Here is a 23,307-nt window from a genome sequence, read left to right as displayed (position 1 = left end):
TGGAACAGTGACCAGCCTTGTAGGAAGCAGTAAGAAGAGCTGGTCTTCAAGGATGGTCCTTTAGGGAGGAACTTTCTGTGGTTTGAATGAGGTCTCCCTCCCCCACAACCGCCCACTTCTGTCATAACTCTCAGGCATTAGAACACTTGATCCCCAGTTGGTGGCTGTTTGGGGCCAGCTTAGGTCGTATAGCGCTGCCAGAGGAAGTATGTCACTTGGAGTGGGCCTTGAGTTTTCATTTTGAGTATACCTTGCTTCCTGTTTGCAGTTCAAGATGTGATTTTTCATCTGCTCCTGCCACCCTGCTGCATGCTGGTGCTCGCTGCCAGGCATCCCTGCTGTGATGGTCCCTCAGGGACCATAAGCCCCAAATAAACTCCTCCTAAGTTGCTTTGGTCATGATGTTTTATCACAACAATATCAAAGTAACTAAGGCATTTCATAAAGCAGTTATCTAGATGAGCTGGGAGTTCCTAAGCCAATGGCAATGCCAGGGTTTTTGTTTTTTCTTTTTTCAATAACTCTTCTTTTGTTTATTTTTATGTGTAAGGATGTTTTGCCTGCATGTATATATGTGTACCATGTGCGTGGCTGGTGTCTGCCGAAGCCAGAAGAGGCTGTCAAATCTCCTGGAACTGGAGTTATAGATAGTTGTAAGATACCATGTGGATGCTGGGAAATTGATCCTGTGTCCTCTGAAGAGCAGCAACTGTCAAGCCACCTCTCCAGTCACACCACCAGGTTTTCTGTCAGGATCTAAGAACATAAACTTTGAGGGTGCTGGCAAATAGCGGTTGCTTGCATCCTTCTTAAAACATCTGCCCAGACTACCACCAAGCTGAGGCCGTACCTGTGAGCACGGGGGGCAGTGTCCAGCTGGGCCTGATGATGGAGTCACTCCCCACTTTAATACCATTTGTAGATGGTATTCTGTGAGTGACTTGACTGGTCCTAGAACCTTCTTTGACCCCCAAGTTAGCTTCTTCCATCTTCCCTGTATTTGCTGTATTTCCTATATTCTTACTATGACTTAAGCCATTTTCCCTCCTTTCCTTTAGAGTCCCAAGGGATCCTGATTTCATCTCTGTCACAACACTATCCCAGGCCTTTCCCATTTTCTCTCCTCCCCACCCTGTATTGTTTGACACAGGACTGGTCAGGTGGGGTGCTGAACCCACAATAGCGACGCTAATGATCCAAGGAGACATTTATGCTATGTCTCAAAATCCAAAGACCCAAAGTCTCCAGTCCACCCTCCATCTGCCCTGGACACAATCAATCAGACAAAACACACGAAGACGTTTTTCCCAAGTGCAGAATCATGTATATTCTGAGTGACTGAGCTATTGGCATTCAAGTTTTGACCAGTTTCAAGATGTTGCTACCAGACAGTGGAAAGACCACACGCACACACCCTGAATCTATATTACGGAGGAAGACTTGGTGTTGGCATACATTGAGTCAAGGGTTTTAGGTTATGTAGGGTACATCCAGAAGGTTCTTTGGGTGCCTTACTCCTTTCAGGCTGTGAAGTACCTGTGGCTAGAAGGAAGGCCTCTAAGAAGCTGCACTCTGTATTTCAGGGGTTCCTACTACTGTTGAGCTTGCTAAGGCCAAGAATTCATAGCCTCTTCCTTAACTCTCTCAGGAGCAATGAGAAATATAGTTACACTGGGAGGTGTCTGTTACCTCTTCCCACAGACAGAAAGCTGTGCTTAGTAACTCACTTCAGACTCAGAGTGCACCAGGAGGTAAATGAAATAGGCCATTTTCTCTGTCTACAGAATGGAAAGATGGAGACACAGAGCTCAGGTGCCCAGCTGTGTTGGGAGAGCCACGGCCAGACTCCTGCTCTGTATCCCCACATTCTTTCCTGCGAGTGTAGGCAGCTGTGGCAAGTATGGCGGGGCCACAGAGCTGAGACTCAGGGAAGTGCCCATGGCCAGCTGTGGTATGGAAATCCCAGAGTGGGGCTAGGATCCAGATGAGAGTCAGCTTTTCTGCCTCTAGGCAGGGTCAGTTCTGGGCAATAACACCATTGGTTGGCAGACATCTCCGCCAGTTGGAAAATGGGCCTCCTTTGGCAAAGGAATCTGGAAACACTCCAAGCCACTCTGCTCAGGTAGGGCCTAGATGGACATAAATCAATGAGAAGAGGCTTGGGCTAAACAGTGGACATGTATCAGTGTAGCTTCCAAGAGGCCAATGCCAGGCTCACATCTGACGGCAGGAACAGAACCAGCCTTCTTTTAAAGCCACCCCTGAGTGCTAAGGAGAAGATACGAGTCTTAGTCTATAAGGGTGAACTGCCATTTTTCAAGGGTACAGACACACACTCAGATTACAGTTCACTGGCATGTACCCAGGGGTGAGACTGTGTAGAAACTACAGCGGTGAGGTGTGATATCTGTCACATGGCACCAACATTTTCAGGTGTATGACTGTCAGTTGGTGAAATCTGGTTTTAACTAATTTTAAAGGCCAATTTATTTCTATTTAAATGTGTGTTGTAAAAAAAAAAACATTATCATTTGGCTTTATATATACTTTATACTTACAGTAGAGGACAGGAACTATGTGACCACTGGGTAGTGATGCCTTCAAAGTAGATGCCTTAAGGGAAGCGTATGCTTACTGCAGTGTAGCTGACCCAACTCACATTTCTAGAACCTTCCTTGGAAACTGTGAACTTATATGCTCCCTCGGAATGGGCAAATCTTTGTCCTTTATGATAGATCTATAATTTTTAATAGCGAAAGAGCATTGTGTCTGATAAATATAGTGGGTGGTGGAACTTGGCACTGCCTTGGCAGGTAGCAAGAGTTGTGGGGGCGAGGGGTAAAAGAAACTAAACAGGACCTGTTGATAAAGTTATGAGGCCTTTTCCTTGGATGGCTACTACAGTAGTCCCAAAGAGCAATCCTCAATGTTCTTGGCACCTGCCATAAAATAGCTGAAGAGAATGGTCTTCCTACTAAGTATAAAGAGGTAACTCTGGGTGGATTTGGTCATTGCTTGTTTTCAGTTAGACCTTCTGTAGGCAGAAACAAAACTCCATCTCTACCATTTTTCCCAGGGGAAAGATCTTGTCTACTGCTTAAAGAGTTAGAAAGGAAAGCACTGGATATCATGTCTACAATGGCCCACTCACCCCTCCACAAATACCCAGGTCTCCCCAATTTGGAAAAATGGGTAAGGACAGGTTCCTGGAGTCTGGATAACAGTAGTATGTCCAGGAGAAACAGATAGAACAGTCATTGCCCAGTAACTTTCTGTGGTAAGATCCCACTGGTTTCCAGATGACAAGTGAGCAGAGTCCATTGAAAAGGAAAGTCCATGGTGTTGAGTTCTAGTGCACAAGAAACAAAGAGTGTGGCCATAGCTCATCAGATGCATTTCCAGCCGAGGCCAAAGGCAGCGAAGGTGCGTGAAGCTGCTGGAGCTGACATTAGGTAAAGCAAGGATGTGAATTCTGAGAGACGAAGCCATCTGTAGAGATCCCATTACAAAGCCGGACACATGCCAACCAGCAAGGTCAAAGAATGTTCCACCTCACCTTCTACAGAGCGCTTCAGTGGGAAGCTGAGTGTCGGAGGAATGTGCTAGGATGGTGACTGGAGGGAGCAGAGAAGAGCATCCTGCCCACCTGCACACGCCTCCATCTCCTGCATGTGAGAATGGTGTTTCCAGGAGCCAAGTTCATGTTCGCTGCTGCTAATGACCTGGGACAGGAACATGGACTCAGCGTCTAAAGGACCTACCCTTCCATCCACGTGCTCGCAATGATATTGGTCTCAAATCAATCATTTGGGAAGTTGTTCTCGATGAGTGTTTTTTATAGGAGTCTTTACAAAAACCACAAAGCTAGGCTGTTCAGACTGTTATTAGAAAGGATGCTGAGTGCCCAGATGGGATTTTCTAGTTTCTGTGCAAATGAAATCACGTTAGTCCAGATCTAATTCACTGAATACTACTCAGGGAAGCAGTAGCATTTGGTTTAAATGCTGCCAAGAAAGCAGGAATTCACTGGAATTGTGAAGCAATCCTGTTAATGCTGTAACCAGGCTCGGGCAACATGGGGAGGTGGGGCCCCCATTGTTTTTGCTGAGGAATCCCGGACCTCTCCCAGTTCAGGCTCACTCTCACTAGAGGTAGACCCATTGGTGATGGTATAGACACTCTCTGCAACTCCCTGAGCTGAAACACAACCATTTGGCTCATTCTTCTCCCTGGGACTTGCCAGTCCTGGGAGGATGGCCATCTTCCCAGTCTGCCTGTTTGGCAGCAGGGACATAGCATAGTCTGCAATGACTGCCCCCACATCTAAGTTGCATGCCTGGTCAAAGGCCAGGAAACCGACATTGGCATTTGCCTCACACACCATGAAGGAGCCGTCATCCATAATGAGAAGGTCAATGCCACAGAAATCCATGCCCAGGATGTTGGACACCTGGATAGCCAGCTGCTTGCCTTGCTCTGTCAGTGGGCACTTGACACCCACACCACCTGGAAAGAAAGCACAGTGACAAATGCCACTCACTGATGAGGCTAAGGACCTTCAAGAGAGGTGGGACCAATAACAAAGAAGAAGTAAATAACAAGTACTGTTATTTACAGTGCTGCTTAAGGTTTTAGAAAGTTGGAGCAGGAGAGAGGGCTCAGTGGTTAAGAGCACTGACTGAACTCCCAGGGGACCCTACTTTGGTTCCCAGCACCCACTTCGGGTACTTACAACTGCCTGTAATTCCAATGGATCCAATGCCCTCTTTTGGTCCCAATAGGCACCCACACACCTATGGCATACACTCATACTTAAAATATTTAAAAATAAAAATAGAGATTGGAAAATCACAGTGCCTGTTATACAGAGTGTATTCAATAAATGGTTGTTAGAAAAATGATAATCTACCTATTATATAGTAGATTGGAACAACATATTTTATAATCAATGAATGATCAGGGTCAGGGCAGTTACCCAGCATGTAGAAGGCTCTGGGTTCAGTCCTGAGTACCAGAAAGTGAAAGATAATAATAATACACTGTCAACCTCGGGTCTCCAGGCACCACATATCCCCACAAATTTGAGGTTCAATACTGTGGCTCTGCTCATGGCTACTGTGTACATGAAGACGGAACACTCTTCATGTCAGACTTAGCCCAGCATTTGCTTGCATGGCTAGAGCTAGCTCACAACTGTATGCCTGCACAGATTCTGGGCCATGTGCGAGCCCAGAGCTAGAACTGCCTCACAATCCAGAGGTTCTCAATGGATCAGTCACAAGCCCTTTGTGAGTGGAATGACTCTTTCAAATCAGATATCCTGCTTAACAGATACTCATATTTCAATTCATGACTAGCAAAATTACAGTTATGAAGTAGCAACAAAATAACTTTATGATTGGAGGTCACCACACACTGAGGAACTAGAGTAAAGGGCCACAGCATTAGGAAGGTTGAGGACAACTGCTCATAATCTGTCCTCCCAGCTCCACTGCAGATGACGTGGTTCTGCTTGGGGACTTACATAGTGAAACAGGACGTGACCAGCAAACAAGCCTCTTTACAGTCAATGAACTTGGGGCATGCAGCTGCTGACTCAGGAAATAGCTGCAGGGCTTTTCTTTTTCCAAATTACTAACATAAATTCATTCACCAAGTTTGACCAGAGTTTTCTGTGATGGGGACAAGGATGTCTATCTCTACTGGGGTGTCTCCATTCCCCATGATAGAAAACAAGCTTTTGGAGTGGGCTAAAGGGACAGGGTTCTATATTCAGCTAAAATACAAACTGCAGCTTTCTGGCAGTTTCATGCATAAAAGGAAAAGGAAATCTTCAATTAAAATGTGAGGGAACACCTTCTGCCATCTTGGGAACAGGACTCTTCTAAAAGCAAGTATGTCTGGAAGGCTGTGGTACAAGGCCATTTTTGCTGGCTACAAGCGAGGTCTCCAGAACCAAAGAGCACACAGTTCTTCTTAAAACTGAAGGCGTTTATGCCCAAGATGAAACTGAGTCCTACTTAGGCAAGAGATGTGCTTATGTGTACAAAGCAAAAAAACAATACAGTGACTCCTGGAGGCAAACCAAACAAAACCAGAGTGATCAAGGGAAGAGTAGCTCGGGCCCACGGAAATAGTTCGGCATGGTTCGTGCCCAATTCCGAAGCAACCTTCCTGCAAAGGCCATTGGACATAGAATCCGTGGGATGCTGTACCCATCCCGGATTTAAACTAACGAAGAGTAAATAAATAAAAGTTAAAAAAAAAAAAAAAAAAAAAAGTGAGAAAAATACAACGTTTCCCCTGGCCACAGCCTTGGTTGGGGGCTAAGGGGTGGAGGCTGGGTATGGTGGCTCGTTCAAACTGCAACACAACACTGCCATCTACAAAGTGCACACTTGAGAACTATGCAATCAAGTCTAACAGCACCTCTCAAAACACTGCAAGATAAAAATTGCCAGCGTTTTAAGTAAGTTTGTGCTTTTGCGATGGCTGTGTTCACAGCTCTCTGGGGGCATTCAGGTTACAGGTTAGACCCACTTGTAAGGCCTTTGGTAAACCAACTGAGGGGATGCAGTTTCAAGTCTAACTCCTCACCTGCTACCTTATGCGGTCCATGTTTTATTCAGATGGACCTTTGCCCAAAGGCTTGCCACTCCCTTGTCAACCTGACTGGTGAATCCTTACATCTATACAATAAGGTTTTATACTTCAGTGTCTTGACACTAGGACCGTGTCTTCTGGCCCAGCCCTGGACTTCCTGTCCCTCTCTGGACCGCTAATGGGCATGGGAAAGGTTCCCTTCCCATTTTCTGTGAGGTCCTCTGCCCCACTCCCAACTCCCCAAGCCATCCCTGAGGTCCTCTGCTCCCCTCCACCCCCAAGCCTTCCCTGTCTCACCTAGAAAGCAGTTGCTTTGCATGCGACCATCTGTGGAGCAGCGCAGCATGGAGCCAATCACCTGGCCGCCCACCACTACCACCCGGATGTCTTTCCCATGCGACTCCTTCACGTACTTCTGGAACAGGTAGGGCACGTCATGGCGGACCAGGTGGCAGATGTCAGAGAGGTGGTGCTTGTCTCTGGCCAGAAAAACAGCTTTTCCTTCAAGAAGAAAGACGGAGAGCAAGGGAGACCGCTGATCGGGCTATACGCCTGTTTTACCATCCTAGTGCCCCAAGCCTGTCTCCCTGCCCCAAACGGGTACCAGCTTTTTGGAACTTTCCGTGTATCGGCCCCTCCCATTTCCTTGATTAGACTCTTTTGTCTTAGCAAAGAGCACTGAACTTTGTTTTCTTCAATTTTAACCCCACAAAAATCACACCTGTTTGTCTGTCTGCTTGTTTTTTGAAAAAGGGTCTCATTCTATATGTAACCCACACTGCCCTAAAATTCAAAGCCCGATCCTCCAATTCTAGCTTCCCTGAGGAGTGCTGAGAGCAGAGTGTGTCCTGCACCTGCTTTTTTCTTTTCTTTTTTTTTTTCAGAATGAAACTATAATGTATCCCAGAAACTTAGATAAGGACCCAAAGCAAGACTCTGAGACTCCCAAACTGGTCAATAAGCACTTCCTTCCCACCACCTCAAGGTGGTACAGGTCCTCTGTCCGTCTGTCTGTCTGTCTCTGTCTAAATGCTCTCAGCTCCACACTGAGCTTAGAATAAATATATGGCAGACACTCATCTTTGTTTACAGAACACAATGAAATGAACACAGTTTAGAGGAATCTCAAGTGTGGATGCAGAGAGTTGCAAAGGACAACCATAGCACAGTAGGAGGCCCACAGGGTCCTCTCTGCTGCCGTGGGCTCATAGGAGGGGACCTGACAGATACCCTCCTAACTTCCATTTTTGTGTGTGGTATATGCATATATTCACATATATGTGAATGTGGGGGACATGGAGGACAGAGATCAATGTCAGGTGTCTGTGTGTGTGTGAGATATGTATAGTGTGTATATACATACATATATGTATATATATATGTGATATGTATACATAGTATATATATACACATACATATATATGTGTGTGTATATATATATACATACACACACATAGATATGTATGCATACATGTGTGGAGGCCAGAGCAAGATGTCAGCTGTCTTCTTCTATCAATCTCTTTGTCATTGCCTGGACACAGGGTCTTTGAAGCTGGTTGGTCTTGCTAGCTGGCCAGTCAGCTAGCACCTGTCTCTAGCTACTCCAACCCAACGCCTGGTTGATTAGGTGCACATAAACCATGCCCAGCTTTTGACAAGGGTGCTGAGGTCTCCAACTTAGGTCCTGAACCACCCGTGCTCCTGCTGTCCTCCCATGCACCTCCTCTCCAGCTGCATCTCAGTGAACAGGTCAGAGCTGCATTCCCAACAGGTCTGCCCTGCAAATCTGGCATGAGCATGAATGACCAAGCCTTCTCTTAGGCAAAAATGCAAAAGAAATGTTTTCCTTGTTTCCTGTCACCTCTACAAGGGAAGTGGAACAGCCCTGGAATCCAAAAAAAAAAAAAAAAAAAAAAAAAAAAAAAAGAAGAAGAAGAAGGAGAAGCAGGAGGAGGAGGAAGAGGAGGAGGAAGAAGAAGAGGAGGAGAAGGAAGAGGAGGAAGAGGAAGAAGAAGAAGAAGAAGAAGAAGAAGAAGGAAAGAAAGAAAGAGAAAAAAAAGAAGTAAAAAAGAAAAAAGAGAGAAAAAAAAGAGGGAGTTGGGGGTAGAAAGATGGCTTGGGCCGGGCAGTGGTGGCACATTCCTTTAATCCCAGCACTTGGAAGGCAGAGGCAGGCAGATTTCTGAGTTCGAGGTCAGCCTGGTTTAGAGAGTGAGTTCCAGGACGGCCAGGGCTACACAGAGAAACCCTGTCTCGAAAAACCAAAAAGAAACACTGCTCGGTGAGTAAGAGCACTTGTGCAATCTTGAGAACCTGAGTTTGAATCCCAGCACCCACATAACAGGCAGGGATCCTGTGCATAGAACTCCAGTTTTAAGAGTGGCAGAGCCTGGAGGAGACTGGAGGATCACTGGGTCTGCTGGCTGCCAGGCAAGTTGAAAAACTTGAGCTTTCGGATTAGCCTTAGAGCTGTAAGGTGGAGTGTGACAGAGGAGGATACTGACACCTTCCCATGGGCTACACACACACACACACACACACACACACACACACACTACACAGAAGATATACAACTGAAAAGCAACTCTCCTAAACACAGCTAGCACTCAGAGCTGGGAATGTAGCAGAATGTTTACCAAGCACACTAAAGCCCCGGCTTCAATCTTCAGTAAAAATAAAACAAAATGTCATAGTCAACCATTCCTGTAATGGCAGAATCCCAGACACCAGTGAAATTTGGGGACAGGAAGCATGTTTGAAGATGTTCGAGTGGCAGGTGATAGGAGGCGTGCAGTATCTAAACGTGTGTGTGTGTGTGTGTGTGTGTGTGTGTGTGTGAGAGAGGGGGGGGGGAAGGAGGGAATTTTATGAGTGTGGGTTTGTTAATGGATAGAATAGCCCAGATTTAAAAACAGAATTGAAGGGATGGAGAGATGGTGCAGTGGTTAGAGCAGCAGATGGTCTTGTAGAGGATGGACCCAGTTCGATTCCCAAACTCACATGGTGTCTCACAACTGTCTGTAACTCCAGTTGTGAAGATACGAACACCCTCTCTGGCCTCCTCAGGAACTACACACAAGTGGTACAGACATATATGTAGGCAAAACACACATACACACAAAATCAATTAAAAATTAAAAAAAGTTTAAAAACAAATGAAAAATGTTGAGTGAGCTCCCCTTTCTTTGGGCTCAAAGGGGTCTGTGGACATTGTCTATTCACAAACCCTGCCATGTGACTGTCTGCACAATCTAATGTGAGCTTGAAAACACTGTTTCTGAGTGTCTACATCAGACCCTACATCACAGCAAGGGTCAGCATGCATCTGTTTAGGATGCTGCATTTTGTTTGCTCCAGAAGCCTTGATCCCAAGTGTGCTATGCCATCCGAGTTACATACCACCACTACAGGGGGGCTACTCTCTCCTGCTGAGACCTCTGCCACACCCCTCCTCTGCATTGAGCACTGTAGCAGGCCTTATAGCAGTGGTTCTCAACCTGTGGTCGAGACCCCTTTGGAGGCCAAATGGCCCTTTCACAGGGGTTGCCTAAGATTAGTGGAAAACAGATTATTTACATTATGATTCATAACAGTAGCAAAATGACAGTTATGAAGTAGCAACAAAAATAATGTTATGGTTGGGGGTCACAGGGTAGGAAGGTTGGGAACCACACTGCCTTATAGCGTCAGGTGCTCAGGGCCTGGTCCCCATCCTGAGTATCATTGAAAGCGAGAGCTGTTGAGCCATATAACTGTACCAGAAGAGCAAAACGCTTCAGAAACAAAAGGGAAGAATGACTGATTTTGTCTGGAAAAAAAAAAAGGAGGGAGACCAGGGGTGTGTGCTAGAAGAAATGATGTCAGGAGCTGGCCTGAGAGGATGAGCAAAGACAGAGCACTAGTGTAGTCTGGAGAGCAGATGGTTATGGGGCTGAATGTACAGTCTCTCTGGTGACTAAGGACAGCCTGGAATGAAGAAGGTTGTCTGCACAGACCATGGCAACGTGAGGAACACAGACTTGGTCTAGCAGGTAACATGGGGACTTGGGAGGGTGTTCAGCAAGAGGGAACAGCTCTGCTTCTGAGAATCTACTCAAAAGAAAGAGCAGATGCTTTGGCTGTGGACTTGAGAATCTAAATCAGCTCAGGGGAATGTCGGTTGCAGTAGTTAAGGAGAGGTAGGCATCTGACAGAAGGACAGAGGGGATTGAACAGAGCGGGCAGAACACACTGTGAGTGTGCAGAGCATCCCACACGAGTGTGCCACAGAACTGCAGTTATACCCACTGACCCCGGTGTCCCCGTGTACTCTTCACCACCACTGGGTAGCCCAGGGGCTCTGCTTCATCGATCATTTTAGAGAAGTCTTCATGCCCACCTGCCAAGAAAAGGTGAGAATCAATAAAGTGTTGGCAATAGGGCAGAGGCTGGCCCAGCCCTTGCTAGTGTAGAGTGTGCTGATGAAACCACTCCAAATCCATCTAAACCCAGCAGACAGGAACTACACCTGTGATGTGCAAGGTGGGACCAGAGGAAAGCGATTACCAGCATCAAGCCTCTGTATCCACAGAAGCAGCACACCAGCTGTGGTAATCCTCATGGCATCCTTACAGTTGGGTCCTTCTCAATGGTGGTGGGAACCGAACTCCAGGATGGCCTGCCAGACTCCTACCTACCCCTCCTGGTGAACTCCTTTATGGAATCTCTTCTCTTGAGTGAGAGAGAGGCCACTGAATTTATAGGAGCATAGATTATCACTCAGGATTACATTAATGGTCTGTTAACCTTGAGCCCATCAGAGGTGAGGAGGGCAATGATTCTTGGTGGGCCTGCTCTAAATAGGAAAACCCTTTAAGAAGAAACAAGACTTCAGATGATTTTCTGTTGGCTTTGAGGGAGCAAAGTGCTATGGAGCAGGCCATGTAGCAAGGAACAGTATGCAGCCTCTAGGACCTGCGATTGGCCCTTTGTTGATGGCCAACAAGGAAGTGGGGGCCTGCTTGTCACCTCTTTGGAGGTCTCATACTATCAAAGCATTCCTCTTCAGATCTCCTTTCTACTTCCTCTGTTCTAGCTTCCTCAGATGCTTGTCTCACTCCCATCCTAAACAAATAGAGCCCTGCTGCTGAGACCACACCTCCCTTAACTCCAATTCTGTAACCCACCGTCAGGCTGCTTGGAAGTTATGGATTTCAATCAGTTCCTTCGCCTTCACTTCTGTGAGCCTCCAGTGATGGCTCCTCTCCTCATGACTGAGCGGAAGCAGTCTTCTTGTCCTGAGGAGCCACATGGGCCTTTGATGACACCATCTTTCCCACTGGCCTCTGTGACACCTCTGTTCTCTCCTTTTCTCAAATTGCATCTGCCCATTTCCTTTTATAGGCTCTTCCTCTTCCAGCCCCTAAAAGAATCCCCTCCCCGATTTCATTTTATGTTTTAGTCTTTTGTTTTCTATGAGGTGATCTCACTTTGTAGCTCAGGCTAACTTCAAACTTATAATCCTGTCTCCACTTCCCAAGTGCCAAGATTACAAGCATGCATCATCATACATAGCTCACTTTTGAGCTTTTGCCAAGACAGGGTAAGCGGTCCTTCCTATTTCCTGCTTCACAAAAAAGTCTGTCATTCTGGGCCAGAAGGCTGAAGATGGATACTCCAATTTTACAGAGAACTTTTGGGGGACTGTCTAGGCAGCCAGCTTTCTCTGTCATTTCTATAGCTTTGGAAGCTGATTGCCTACACTTCCTGCCTACCCAGGTAACAGTTATTCCTTCTCAAGTCTCCGATGGGGTTGGAGACTGGATAGTTATAGTCTCACGGTTAAGCTTAAGTTGTTCAGGATTTCAGCCTAAGCAGTCATAAGCATTCCATAGAAACCCCTTTAATTGGGCCCTTAAGACCTCTGTTCTTTCATTCTGAATGCCCGTACTGAGTAACCTCCTGTGCCTCTCTACTCAGCATAAGAGGGGCTTCTAAATCTTTGTCCCCAGCCTTTTGGAAGCTTCCAGTTCACTGCTCATTGCCTCCCAAGCATTTTCCCTGATGCAGAATGTGAATGTTGCAAACACACCAAGTCCCCAATGAAACCATCCTCCCTGCCAGCTGCTCACCCTGACATCCAGGTTACTTCTTCCTCTTGACATCTTCTGACCCAAGCTAGAACCTAGTCAACTCGACTGCTCCCCACACTTCCTATACACGATCAGTTACTCTGTTCTATCGTATCTGTTGTGCTCAAATTCCCGAATCTGCTCATGTGTCTACTGGTTTGCGATACCATTCCTCCCTCATTGAAGACACCTACCACTACCTACCCTGTCTCTACTTTGACTTATGTATTTCACTCTCCATGTGGTGGCCAACATGATCAGCAGGGTGACTCTGAGTAGGTATGTCCTGATCAGAAACTTCCTGTTAGCCTTGTGATACTGCAATCTTGTTGGCATGCTGCAAGCCGCACCCTCTTATCTTTCCAATCCTCAACTCTTTCGTGCACCCTTAGCCTTCTGTAACTACTGGAGAGACTATCAGCTATTTCTGTTTTCTTCTGGCTTTTTCTGTTCTCTATTCCCAGCCCTTGGTGCAGGTTATCTTTAGCTTTTAAGGAAGTGGTCCTCAATGTCTGATCACTGCACTAGAAGCTCTCCTATGAACTCCTGTACCACCTAAAGCTCTGATTCTCTCATGGAACATTGACCACACTTCATGGAAACTGCCTGTATATTTGCAGCCCCTCGTTTCTGATGCCATGGGAATGCCTTGGGGGCAGGGCTGTTCTAGGACTATTCTGTGGTGGTTTGAATAAGAATCTCTTCATGGGTTCATATATTTGATGTTTAGTCTCCAGGGAGTGGAAGAAATGCTTTGATAGGATTTGAAGGATTAGGAAGTGTGGCCTTATTGGAGGAAGTGTGTCACTATGTAGGCTTTGAGGTTTCAAAAGCTCATTCTAGGCCCAATCTCTTTCTCTGCCTGTGGATCAGGATGTAGCTCTCAACTACTTCTCAGCACCAGGCCTGTTGCCATGGTCCCCACCATGATGATGATGGACTAAATCTCTGAAGCTGTAAACAAGCCTCTAATTAAATGCTTCCTACTATAAGAGTTGCCTTGGTCATGGTGTCTCTTCACATCAATAAAATACTGAGTAAGATATCCTCTTACAGTGGCTGGTTCATGTTTATCTAATGACTACAGAGAGTGGCCAAGGCAGTTCACACAGAAGGACTGGCCAGCATCCAATATGTTAACACCCCCACCCCCAAGGTAAACAGACTCAGGAAGTCTCTTGGAGAGAGAGGAGAGGTACCAGTATTTTGGGAAGGAGTTATAAATAGATTTTCAGAAAACTCACCATAGGAGAAGGTGTCTGGCATGGGGACCCCATGTCCAGCCAGCTCTTGGAATGTCCAAAATTTGTTGATGCAGTTTAAGATGCTTTGAGGACGGTTGACTAAGCGACAGCCCAGCTTCTCCAGGTGCCTCAGGATGGTGATTTCACTGTCCGACTGGACAGAGGGCGTGGATACTCGTACAACCACCACGTCTGGGAAGGTGGTCAGGGGTTTCTGGCTCAGCTGCAGGCCTGCAAGTAAGGGCTGGAGTGAGCTGGGTGCTCACCAGTGCTTTGTCAACTGGACGAAGTGCTTCCAGACTTCATCTGGCCAGAAAAGAGCTTCAAAACTGCCACATGGACATGGTGGCGTGTGTTGGTGTATGGTGCAAGAAAGCGGTAGACAGCACTGTCCTCTGGCAAATGGGTAGACTGTGATTATGATACAAGTAACGAACAGAGAGGAAAAGAGCATCACAAACCAAGATTGGCACAGTTAGAAGAGTCCACGGCACAGCTCCAGGCAGGCCTCACTTCCCCCGGGGGTGGGGACTGCTCTGGGGCCAGTGGTTCATTAGGGCATCAGTACCACCTGTTTTTGGAATCCCTACACTCTTCGATGACTGAGCCTCATGAAAATTGACTGGTTGCAGCATTATGTGTAACCACTTCCTATTATTGTTAGTTTTGTTTTGTTTGAAATAGGATCTTATGATGTAGCCCAGACTAGCTCGAACTCATGATCCTTCTGCCTCAGGGACTGAGACTCCTGGTTTATGCTATACCACACCCAGCTAAACAATCTTTATGAACACACAGTTACATTTTGTATATGCAAATGTCGGTGTTAGATGGAGAAACAGGACTCTAGTTCTGCTATGTAAAGTGTTTATATGGTGCAATGTCTGGGTTCAACGCCCAGCTTGGCTCAGGATTCAAAATAACTAACTCACTATGGTCTCAGCTATGTAAATAGATGCAGGTTGGGGAAAAAGAAAAGAAACACACATTTTAAACATTGAGAATAGGGTTACAAAGTGATCTCTCTCTTTCTCTCCCTCCCTCCCTCCTTCCCTCCATCCCCTTCCCCCAGCATCTTGCCAGGTAGCCCTGGCTAGCCTGGCATCACTATGTACCACGTGGCTCTACCTCACAGCCACACTCCACCCTTAACTCAGCCTCAGCAGCCCTAGTTACAGGGTTATCGACATGGGCTCCTATAACCGGTCCCCCATCTTTTTTTTTGTATTTTCTCTTTATCTACATTTTCCAGAATATTTTTTCATGTGTATATTATTCAAAACCCAAAATCTAAAATGTCTTCAAAAAAAATCAGTTCAATACTTAACAAATATTGAAATCAATATTCATTAAATAACACTTATTGAAAGACGCTGTAACGTACACAGGTGGAAAGGATCCAAGGCTGTCCACCTGACTCTAGGCTAACCAGGGCCTCACCTTGCTGTGAAGGCTCAGAGGACCCTGAACAGCCTACATGTTACTGGAGGACTTCTTTGCAGAATGCTCTGGCTTGCCTCGAACGACACCAAATGGCAGAGCCATCCACAGAATGTTTTTCGTCTGTTTTGTGCTGACTTTAGTTCCGGGAGCAGCACCTGGCCCTGGTCGGCATTCAGTATTTATTGAACTGGACAGAAGCGGCAGGAAGATGGATCTGGGCTTCACCTTTTGAGGTTCCTCTTCCACGCCTTTAGAATGGAGTGGGCACTGGAACATGGTGCAGCGGGGACGCCAGGCAGAGGCGGCTGTGCAAGCCGCTTGGTGCCTCTCAGACCTGACACAGCATCCACAGGGCACCAGGCACCTGGGATAGAGAGAGGGGGGTGGGGGATGGACTATGTGAGCAATGAAAATTGTATCTCAAGACTTCCAGGGTCACCGGGCGGTGGTGGCGCACGCCTTTAATCCCAGCACTTGGGAAGCAGAGACAGGCGGATTTCTGAGTTTGAGGCCAGCCTGGTCTACAGAGTGAGTTCCAAGATAGCCAGAATTAAAAAGAGAAACCCTGTCTCGAAAAACCAAAAAAAAAAAAAAAAAAAAAAAAACTTCCAGGGTCTGTTTCCACCAACCTCAAAGCATCTCCAAATGCCCTAAAGAAAGCCTTAAAGTACAGTCTATAGACCCATCTTATGGGCTTAAACATATATATATATATATAGCCCACAATTAGTTACACAATGTTTATACTGCATTGAGTGCTGTAAGTGACCTGGAGGCATGCTGAAGTACAGGAACATGTGTGCAGGTGACATGTTAGGGCCTGGAGCATCATTCATATATATATATATACCAAAAACCAAGTGTGAGTGAAATCATACTTTCTCCAACGGGGATTCGGGTGTGCGGTGTTGCTCAGTGCTAGAGTGCTTGCTGACCTTGTATGAGAGCCTGAGTTCAGGGTCCTCCTAAGCTTGCACAGTGCCACACAGCATCTCCTAAACTGACCATGGGAGCACACTCCTGCAATCTCAGCCCTCGGGAGGTTGAGGCAGTAGGATAAAGAGTTCGAAGGTTACTTGGGCTACATGGCAATGATATGGTTACTATATCAATATTGAAGTTCTAAGCTGAGAAAGAAGAAGAAAAATCTCAAAAACAAACAAAAAAAAAAAAACCCCAACCAAACAGAAAGCAAGCCATGCACAAAAAGGACCATGTGGCTCTAACTTACAAGTCAGCCATTGCAAATAATTTAATGGTTATTTTTTAAAGGTGTGGATGTAAAGGGACAGTTGTTAAATAAAATCACATTTTTTTTTCCTTCAGCACTTCTGCTGACACTGTGAGCCCCCAGGTAGAACTGTCTCAGGACTAGTCTGTAAAAAGTGGTCAGGTTAGGTTCATTTGGCCACCAGCAACAGGATGGCTTAAAGCTGCTTTTCCTGCAGTTTGAAAAATCCCCTCTCCCTTCAACCCTTGGAACAAGAATGGGAGAAGTGGGATAAGGCAAAGTTGGAAGAAAAGGAAAGGTAACCACACTGATCAAAACATCGAACACACAGGAAAGCCCAGCACATCATCACGCGGTGAGACCAAAGACGCTTTGAAAATCAACTAAATGCTACACACACAAGGCACTGACACTGTCATGGTACAGATATTCCAAAAAGCAAGGTAGGACATTTTTAAACTACTCAATGAGAAAATAGCTTGGCGACAGAAAAGCAACTTAGAGAAGCAAGAAGCAAGAGAAGCATCCAGCTTTGAAATCCCAGCACAAGCCACGGACACAGACTTCTAGAGAGGAAGAGCAGAATCCAGTCCATCTCTGGGATACCAACCACAGTGCACAGAGAGAGCTCGGCCTCGACAAGCAGTGGCACAGACACCTGGAAAGTCTTACCAGGACTTCATCTCTCTCCTCCAACTGTAAATCTTTGGGCCTGGCTCATCCCCACTGAGGCCTTTAATAAATGAAGAATGCAATGGGTTAAAGTGGAACCCCAAAGGCCCTGAGGCCTGAGCACCCGTCAGGTGCCCTCCTAGGCTGCTGTCTAGCCCTGGGCAAGAGGGACATGTTGGGTTTGGGGTTGTACCAGCTCCATGTATCCACAGGTTTCACATCAATGAATCCAACTGCAAATAGAAAGTACTAGAAAAACTGAATTTATGTTCATATTGATAATGTTCAGGCTTTTTTCTTGACATTATTTTTTAAACAATATGAATACAGTATAGCACCTATTTCAGGGCTGGGGGTATAGTTCAGTGGTAGATTACTCACCAATTATACAAAAGGCTCTGGGTTCAAATCCCACCCACCTTTTAAAAAACTATAAAGAACCCACAATTATTTATACAATATTTATACTGCATTGAATATTCTAAGTGACCTGGAGGTATGCTGAAACACAGGAACATGTGTGCAGGTGACATATTAAGGCCTGGGGCGTCCTTGGCTTTTAATATAGGACGGAAGGCTCTAGAACAAGCACTTGCAAATACTAAGGAATGATCATCCATCTTTGTCCTCTGATATGTCTGACACTCCTGCTCTGGACCATTCCACATGTCCTTGCTCAGTCTCTTCACATTGGCCATCCTCACACAGTTACAATGTGACCTCAGGTAGAGAGAGATGCTTCTCACTCTGGCTTCAGTAAAAGCAGCAGCCACATGGGACCAAGAACAATTTGCATCTGAGGTTGACTCCTTGGCAAACCTGCCTGCAAAGTCTGAGACCTTTAACCACATAGGCCATTTCCACCATTGCCATCGACTCCCAGATAGGCCCCTGCTAAGCCTACTGCAGGGATACAGCTTACTGAACACATCACCTTTCCCAGGATCTTTCATATCTTCATCGTGGCCTGCTGGCCTCAAGCCAAGGGGATGGAGAACCTGTGTGAACTGGAGGATGGGATTTGATTGGCTGTGGTGATGGGAAGGAAAGCTGCCCTCATCTTCAGATAACCAGGGACCTGACATGACTATCACCTTAACCCAGGAAGGTGGGGGAGGATGTGAGCAGCTTCTGGACCCCTCAGACACCTGTCTGGGCTTGAGATTCACTATGGTTAGCTTCAAACCACGTTAAAAAAAATTAATCAAGAAGTGACCACTCAAAGAAGTCAGTAAGATAGTAAGCGGCAAGGATTGGATGTCAAACTGGCTCATGCAATGACCCGGCAAGGATAGATCAACTTTGTGGAACTGAAACACCATTTTCTCCATCTTCTACTTTCATGAGCAACTATGTCCCAATGTCCTCTTGAATTCTGTTTTTATTTGGAGACATTTCAATGCACTTGGCGCACCCCTGTTGTATTAGCTCGCTTTTCTGCTGCTGTGATAGATAATCACCACAGACGTGGAGACGGAAGGGTTTATTTCATCTTGTACTTCCAGATAACTGCCCAACACTGAAGGAATTCAGGACTAGAACTCAAGGCAGGGACCTGGAAGCAAGAACTGATGTAGAGGCCATGGAAGAATGCCGCTCACTGCCTTACTCCCAATGGCTTGCTCAGCCTGCTTTCTTATACCTCCCAGGGCCACCAGGACCACCTGCTCAGGGGTGGCCCCACACACAGTGGGCCACGCCCCCACATCAATCTAGTCAAGACAATACTCCACAGCCTCACCTACAGGCAATGAGAGCCCTCTTCTCAACTGTGGTTCCCTCTTCCTGGATTGATACGCGCTTGTGTCAAGCTGATAAAAAACTAACTAGCATACTTATGACCCCCGGCATTGCAGAGGCAGAAGCAGGAGGATCTCAGTTTTGAGGCCAGCCTAGGCTACATAGTGAGCCCTTGTCTTAAAACAACAACGAAACAAACAAAAAGGATCCAACAGTAATAACCCAGGGCAGAAAAATAGAGTAACTTCTTCAAAGAATCAAATCTGCTTCCATAACCTGTATCAGGATGGATTAAATTCAGCAAGAGTAAACTTTTCATCTGTACCTTATAATGGAGATATAGTAGTAATATATCTCCATTGTAATAATCAAATCCTGGTCCCAAGGTAGAGCTTTAAAACTTAAAAAACAAACAAACAAACAAACAAACAAACAGACAGACAAATAGACAAACCCTACTCTCTTCAGCCCACACAGAGGAAGGGAAGTATGGCCATAAAAGGGCTGTCAGTCAGATCTGCCTCTGGATGTTGTTTTCACTGAGCATTTATCTGCTCTATGCTGGGTCTTCTCCTAAGAATGTTCACATATTTTATCTCATTTAGAGGCATCCTATAATATGGCCCCTAGGAAGGGATTTGATCACAAAGTCTTGGCATTTACACAAACGGGATGAACTGGGGTTTATAGCTCTCCTAGCCTGCACAAGCACACACACACACACACATACACACACACACACACCTGGCTTCACAAAATGGGAAACTTCAACACTAACCTGGATCCCTGTACACTGGGAAACAAAAACCTTTCATGTACAAAGCAGAAACAGCAGGATGCTGGAGGACTGGAGAAAGGCAGACCCTGACTGGGGCGCCTTTCAAGTCTATGGTATTTTAGCAGATCCCATGGCCATGGCTGGCACTGAAGCTCCAGAGCCAGTCATTCTGGCTCTCTGGAGGGTAGTTATTCCTGTCACCCTCTGCATGTGTGCTGTGTCAGGAAGAAGCTGTGTCAGCAAAGCCAACAGGCGCCTGTCACTGCCGCTTTTCTCAACTTCTTGATGTCTACCCCACCCCCATGCCCTACGTCACCATCACCTCTCCTGAGGGAGATATATGGATTCTGGGGTAGATCCGGTCACCACTGTGCTTATCCTTTTGAGGTTCTGTGAGGGAAGATGTTCAAAGAAATCTCCCCTCCATCTCACTGAAACCCACAGTGACTTGTGTGGCCTCCTCCTTTCCCACACTGCTTTTCTGAGGTCTCTTAATTCAGTGCAGTCTTTATTGAACTGTTGGCAGACATACCTACTAAGCAGGGCACAAAGGTGAGCCAGGCAGCCTCAGCTCTCCCAGAGCTCATGGCAAGCTGAAGTCTGACTCAGTGCATACATTACTTTGTCTTTGTTCAGAGGGATTTCGTTGGGCAGCTTCTTTGGGTTTACCCAGGACACCCTGAGACCACAACGTAAGCTCATGTAGCCAAACAGGCGGTGATTTCAAGAAATGCTGATCGAGGAGTCTGGGAAGGGGGCGGGGGGTGGGGGGGTGAGGAAGTTGAGGGTTAAAACCGTGATCAGTGAGTTGGCATCCTCTGGAGGGGAATCCCCCAGCACTGAGTACAAATACACCCACCTGATGGGAGGAAGCTGGAAATTTAGGCATGGTTTTCATTCTTCGTTACTTATGGGGCCGCGTGCGCATGTGTGTGTGTGTGTGTGTGTGTGTGTGTGTGTGTGTGTGTGTGTGTGTGGTGTTAGCAGAATAGGCTCCTGGCAGCAGAAGTGGAATCCAGCAGTCAAATGGTTAGAGGGTAAGGGACCTGGGAGGGCTCCAGATAGCTGAAGAACAGCCACTATTCTTAGGGCAGTGAGACAATGCCCTTGGAGTTAAGAAGAAAGCCAACACATGATTGTCAATAATGTCCTGTGCAGGGTACGTGTGGTAGTGGAAGACAGGGGAGCTTTGGGATGGTTCTTTCTTCATGGGGGAGAATGGAGGACTCCTTCAGACAGGACAGGGGGCTCCTGGTGTGTCTGGGCTCAGAAGGAAGGTGTGAAGCTAATGTGTGTATTCTGTCCACTCTGAACAGAACTAGTACAAAGGAAGGGCTTAGAAAAACTTTCCAAGAAGTTGTCATGGAGGCAGAATGGTCCTGGCCTTCACACCAGAGTCCTGGCTGAACTGTTTGCTGTGTCTCTGGACCTGACTCCCCTTCTGTAAAATGTAAGAGCCCCAGAAATGGGCAAACCTTCACATCTCCTATCAACACCAGCTCCTCACCAACATGGCCTCTTTAAAAACCAGGAAACAAGTCTTACCAAATCCTTCACTCAGCTACTGGAGGCCCATATGATTTCCCTGGATTCCAGCCTCCATGGCTGTCCGCCTCCGCCTACCCCAGCTGTGTGACCCCACGTGCTGGGCAAGCACTCAACCACCAAACTTCTCCCAGCCTTTATAGTTTCTTCTTCTGTCCAACTGTTGGTCCAGTCCCATCTTTCCTGTATTCTCTTGGACCACATCAATAAGCTCTACATTTCCTTGTCAGCGTCTCCTGGTGAGCCTTCCTTTCTGTGCCAGCTGATATTTTATCAACTCAACACAAGCTAGAGTCATCTGGAAAGAGGGAACCTCAATTGAAAAAATAGAAACCTCTGTCAGATTGGTCTGCAGGCAAGTCTGTGGGGCATTTTCTTAATTGCTGATTGATGTGGGAGAACCCCGTCCATTGAGGGCGGTGCTATCCTAGGCAAGTGGTCCACAGCTGCAGAAAAAGCAAGCGATGGAGCTGGAGAAGTGACAGCAGTTAAAAGCACACACCCTCTTCCAGAGGAACAGAGTTCCATCTCCACCAACCACATCAGGCGGCTGGCGACTGCCTTTAACTCCCCCTCCAGAGTAACACGATTCCTCTGGCCTCTGTGGCCACATGCTCACATGTGCATGCTCACACAAATACACAATCACAAACAATAAAAGCAAGTCTTTACAAATATTAAAATAATGGCTACAACAACAAGACACTGAGCTGAATATGCCATAGAGGGAGAGTGACCCAGAAAGCACCTTCGGGCTCCTCCCCTGAGTTCTTGTCTCGGCTTTCCTCTGTGATGGGCTGTGATCTGGGAAATGTGAGACAAATAAAGCAGGTCCTTCCCAAGTTGCATTGGTTGCGTGGTCTTTATCACAACAAACAGAAAGCAAACTAAGACATTTTCTTTCTTTCTTTTGAGTCCAGCTGAATGCCTTTCTCTCCCTGGTGACTCTGTTTCCCCATTTGCCCTCCCAAGCCAGGCTGTTTTCGTGACTCTCCCCTCAGGTCACTCACTGGCCCTGACATAGGGTTGATGTGTTCAATGCTCCTTTTTTTTTTTTTTTTTTTTTTCTGCTTCTTTTTTCCCCTGGTGGAGAGACGCAGTGTCTCCCTCTCCACTGATCACGGGCCCAGCATATAAGTGAGCCGCTGTTCCTCCTCCATAGGCATAGCCCCTCATTCTTAGCTTCCCTTGAGTCATCCTTATTTTCCACCAGCCCTTTACAAAAACATCTTGCAGACCGTGTTCTCACTGTGCTCCCTGCTCCACTTAAACTGCTACAGTGGATCTCACGGGGAGCTGCTCCCCACCCCCATCCTTTCTCTGTCACCTCCTCATTATCCAGAGTGAAGTCAGTGTTTACCACTGACCCGCAAGGCCCTGCATAGCTGCATATCTCAACCCCCACCCCAGCCCTCAGACTCTTTTCCTCATGTCTGCCCCACACTCCCTCTGTTCTTCCATACTGGTCTCCTCCACTAGCCTTCCTCCTTGGACAACTCTACTCTCTACAGCTAAACAGTGAACTTCCTGGGGTGGGAGGAAGTGGTGAGGATAACCCAGAGGGAGCGGAAGGACAGAGAGCTAAAAAAACATTAAGGATGTTTGGAAAAGCCATAGAGAAACATTGTTTTATAAGCTTACCTAAAAATACACATATAATCTATATGGTTCAAATGGAGTTACACCACATAGGGTGATAATGTCTGGCCCCTCCCCTGCGGGAGCCATAGTCTGTTTAGCAAAGACTCCAGTGCCAGATGGGGGGGGGGAAGCTACCCTTCAAATGGTTGCTCAGGGGATTCCAAGACTCCTAAAACAACAAAGGCTATTCCCATTGCCATTGGTTGCCTCCCAGAACTTGAAGGTAAGACCTGATTGCTGATTACTTCAGACAAGATTTGGAAGAATCGAGCTGGAACTAATTCTTACCCCCTTTTCCCT

General features: G+C 46.6%; 1 protein-coding gene across 2 annotated transcripts in view; it reads right to left on the bottom strand.

Annotated features, from left to right (window-relative positions):
- Positions 1-1,301: 1,301 nt before the first annotated feature.
- Rimkla (ribosomal modification protein rimK like family member A) overlaps positions 1,302-23,307 on the bottom strand; it is a 27,173-nt gene continuing 5,167 nt past the window's right edge. Inside the window, exons 2-6 of one of the 2 annotated variants that reach the window (XM_076934288.1) lie at positions 13,958-14,188; positions 10,895-10,981; positions 6,901-7,104; positions 4,382-4,506; positions 1,302-3,722 (exon numbers count right to left, since the gene is read on the bottom strand). In XM_076934288.1, coding sequence (XP_076790403.1) covers positions 3,603-3,722; positions 4,382-4,506; positions 6,901-7,104; positions 10,895-10,981; positions 13,958-14,188 — 767 coding nt within the window. In that variant the 3' untranslated portion in view covers positions 1,302-3,602. Of the gene's footprint in view, positions 4,507-6,900; positions 7,105-10,894; positions 10,982-13,957; positions 14,189-23,307 lie in introns of both variants that reach the window. The other variant, XM_034503610.2, reaches the window with a different exon arrangement.

The sequence above is a fragment of the Arvicanthis niloticus genome, chromosome 5, assembly GCF_011762505.2.
Source record: "Arvicanthis niloticus isolate mArvNil1 chromosome 5, mArvNil1.pat.X, whole genome shotgun sequence".
Classification (NCBI taxonomy): Eukaryota; Metazoa; Chordata; class Mammalia; order Rodentia; family Muridae; genus Arvicanthis; species Arvicanthis niloticus.
The sequence above is the reverse complement of the archived record's forward strand: the minus strand, read 5'-3'. Positions and strand labels throughout refer to the sequence as shown.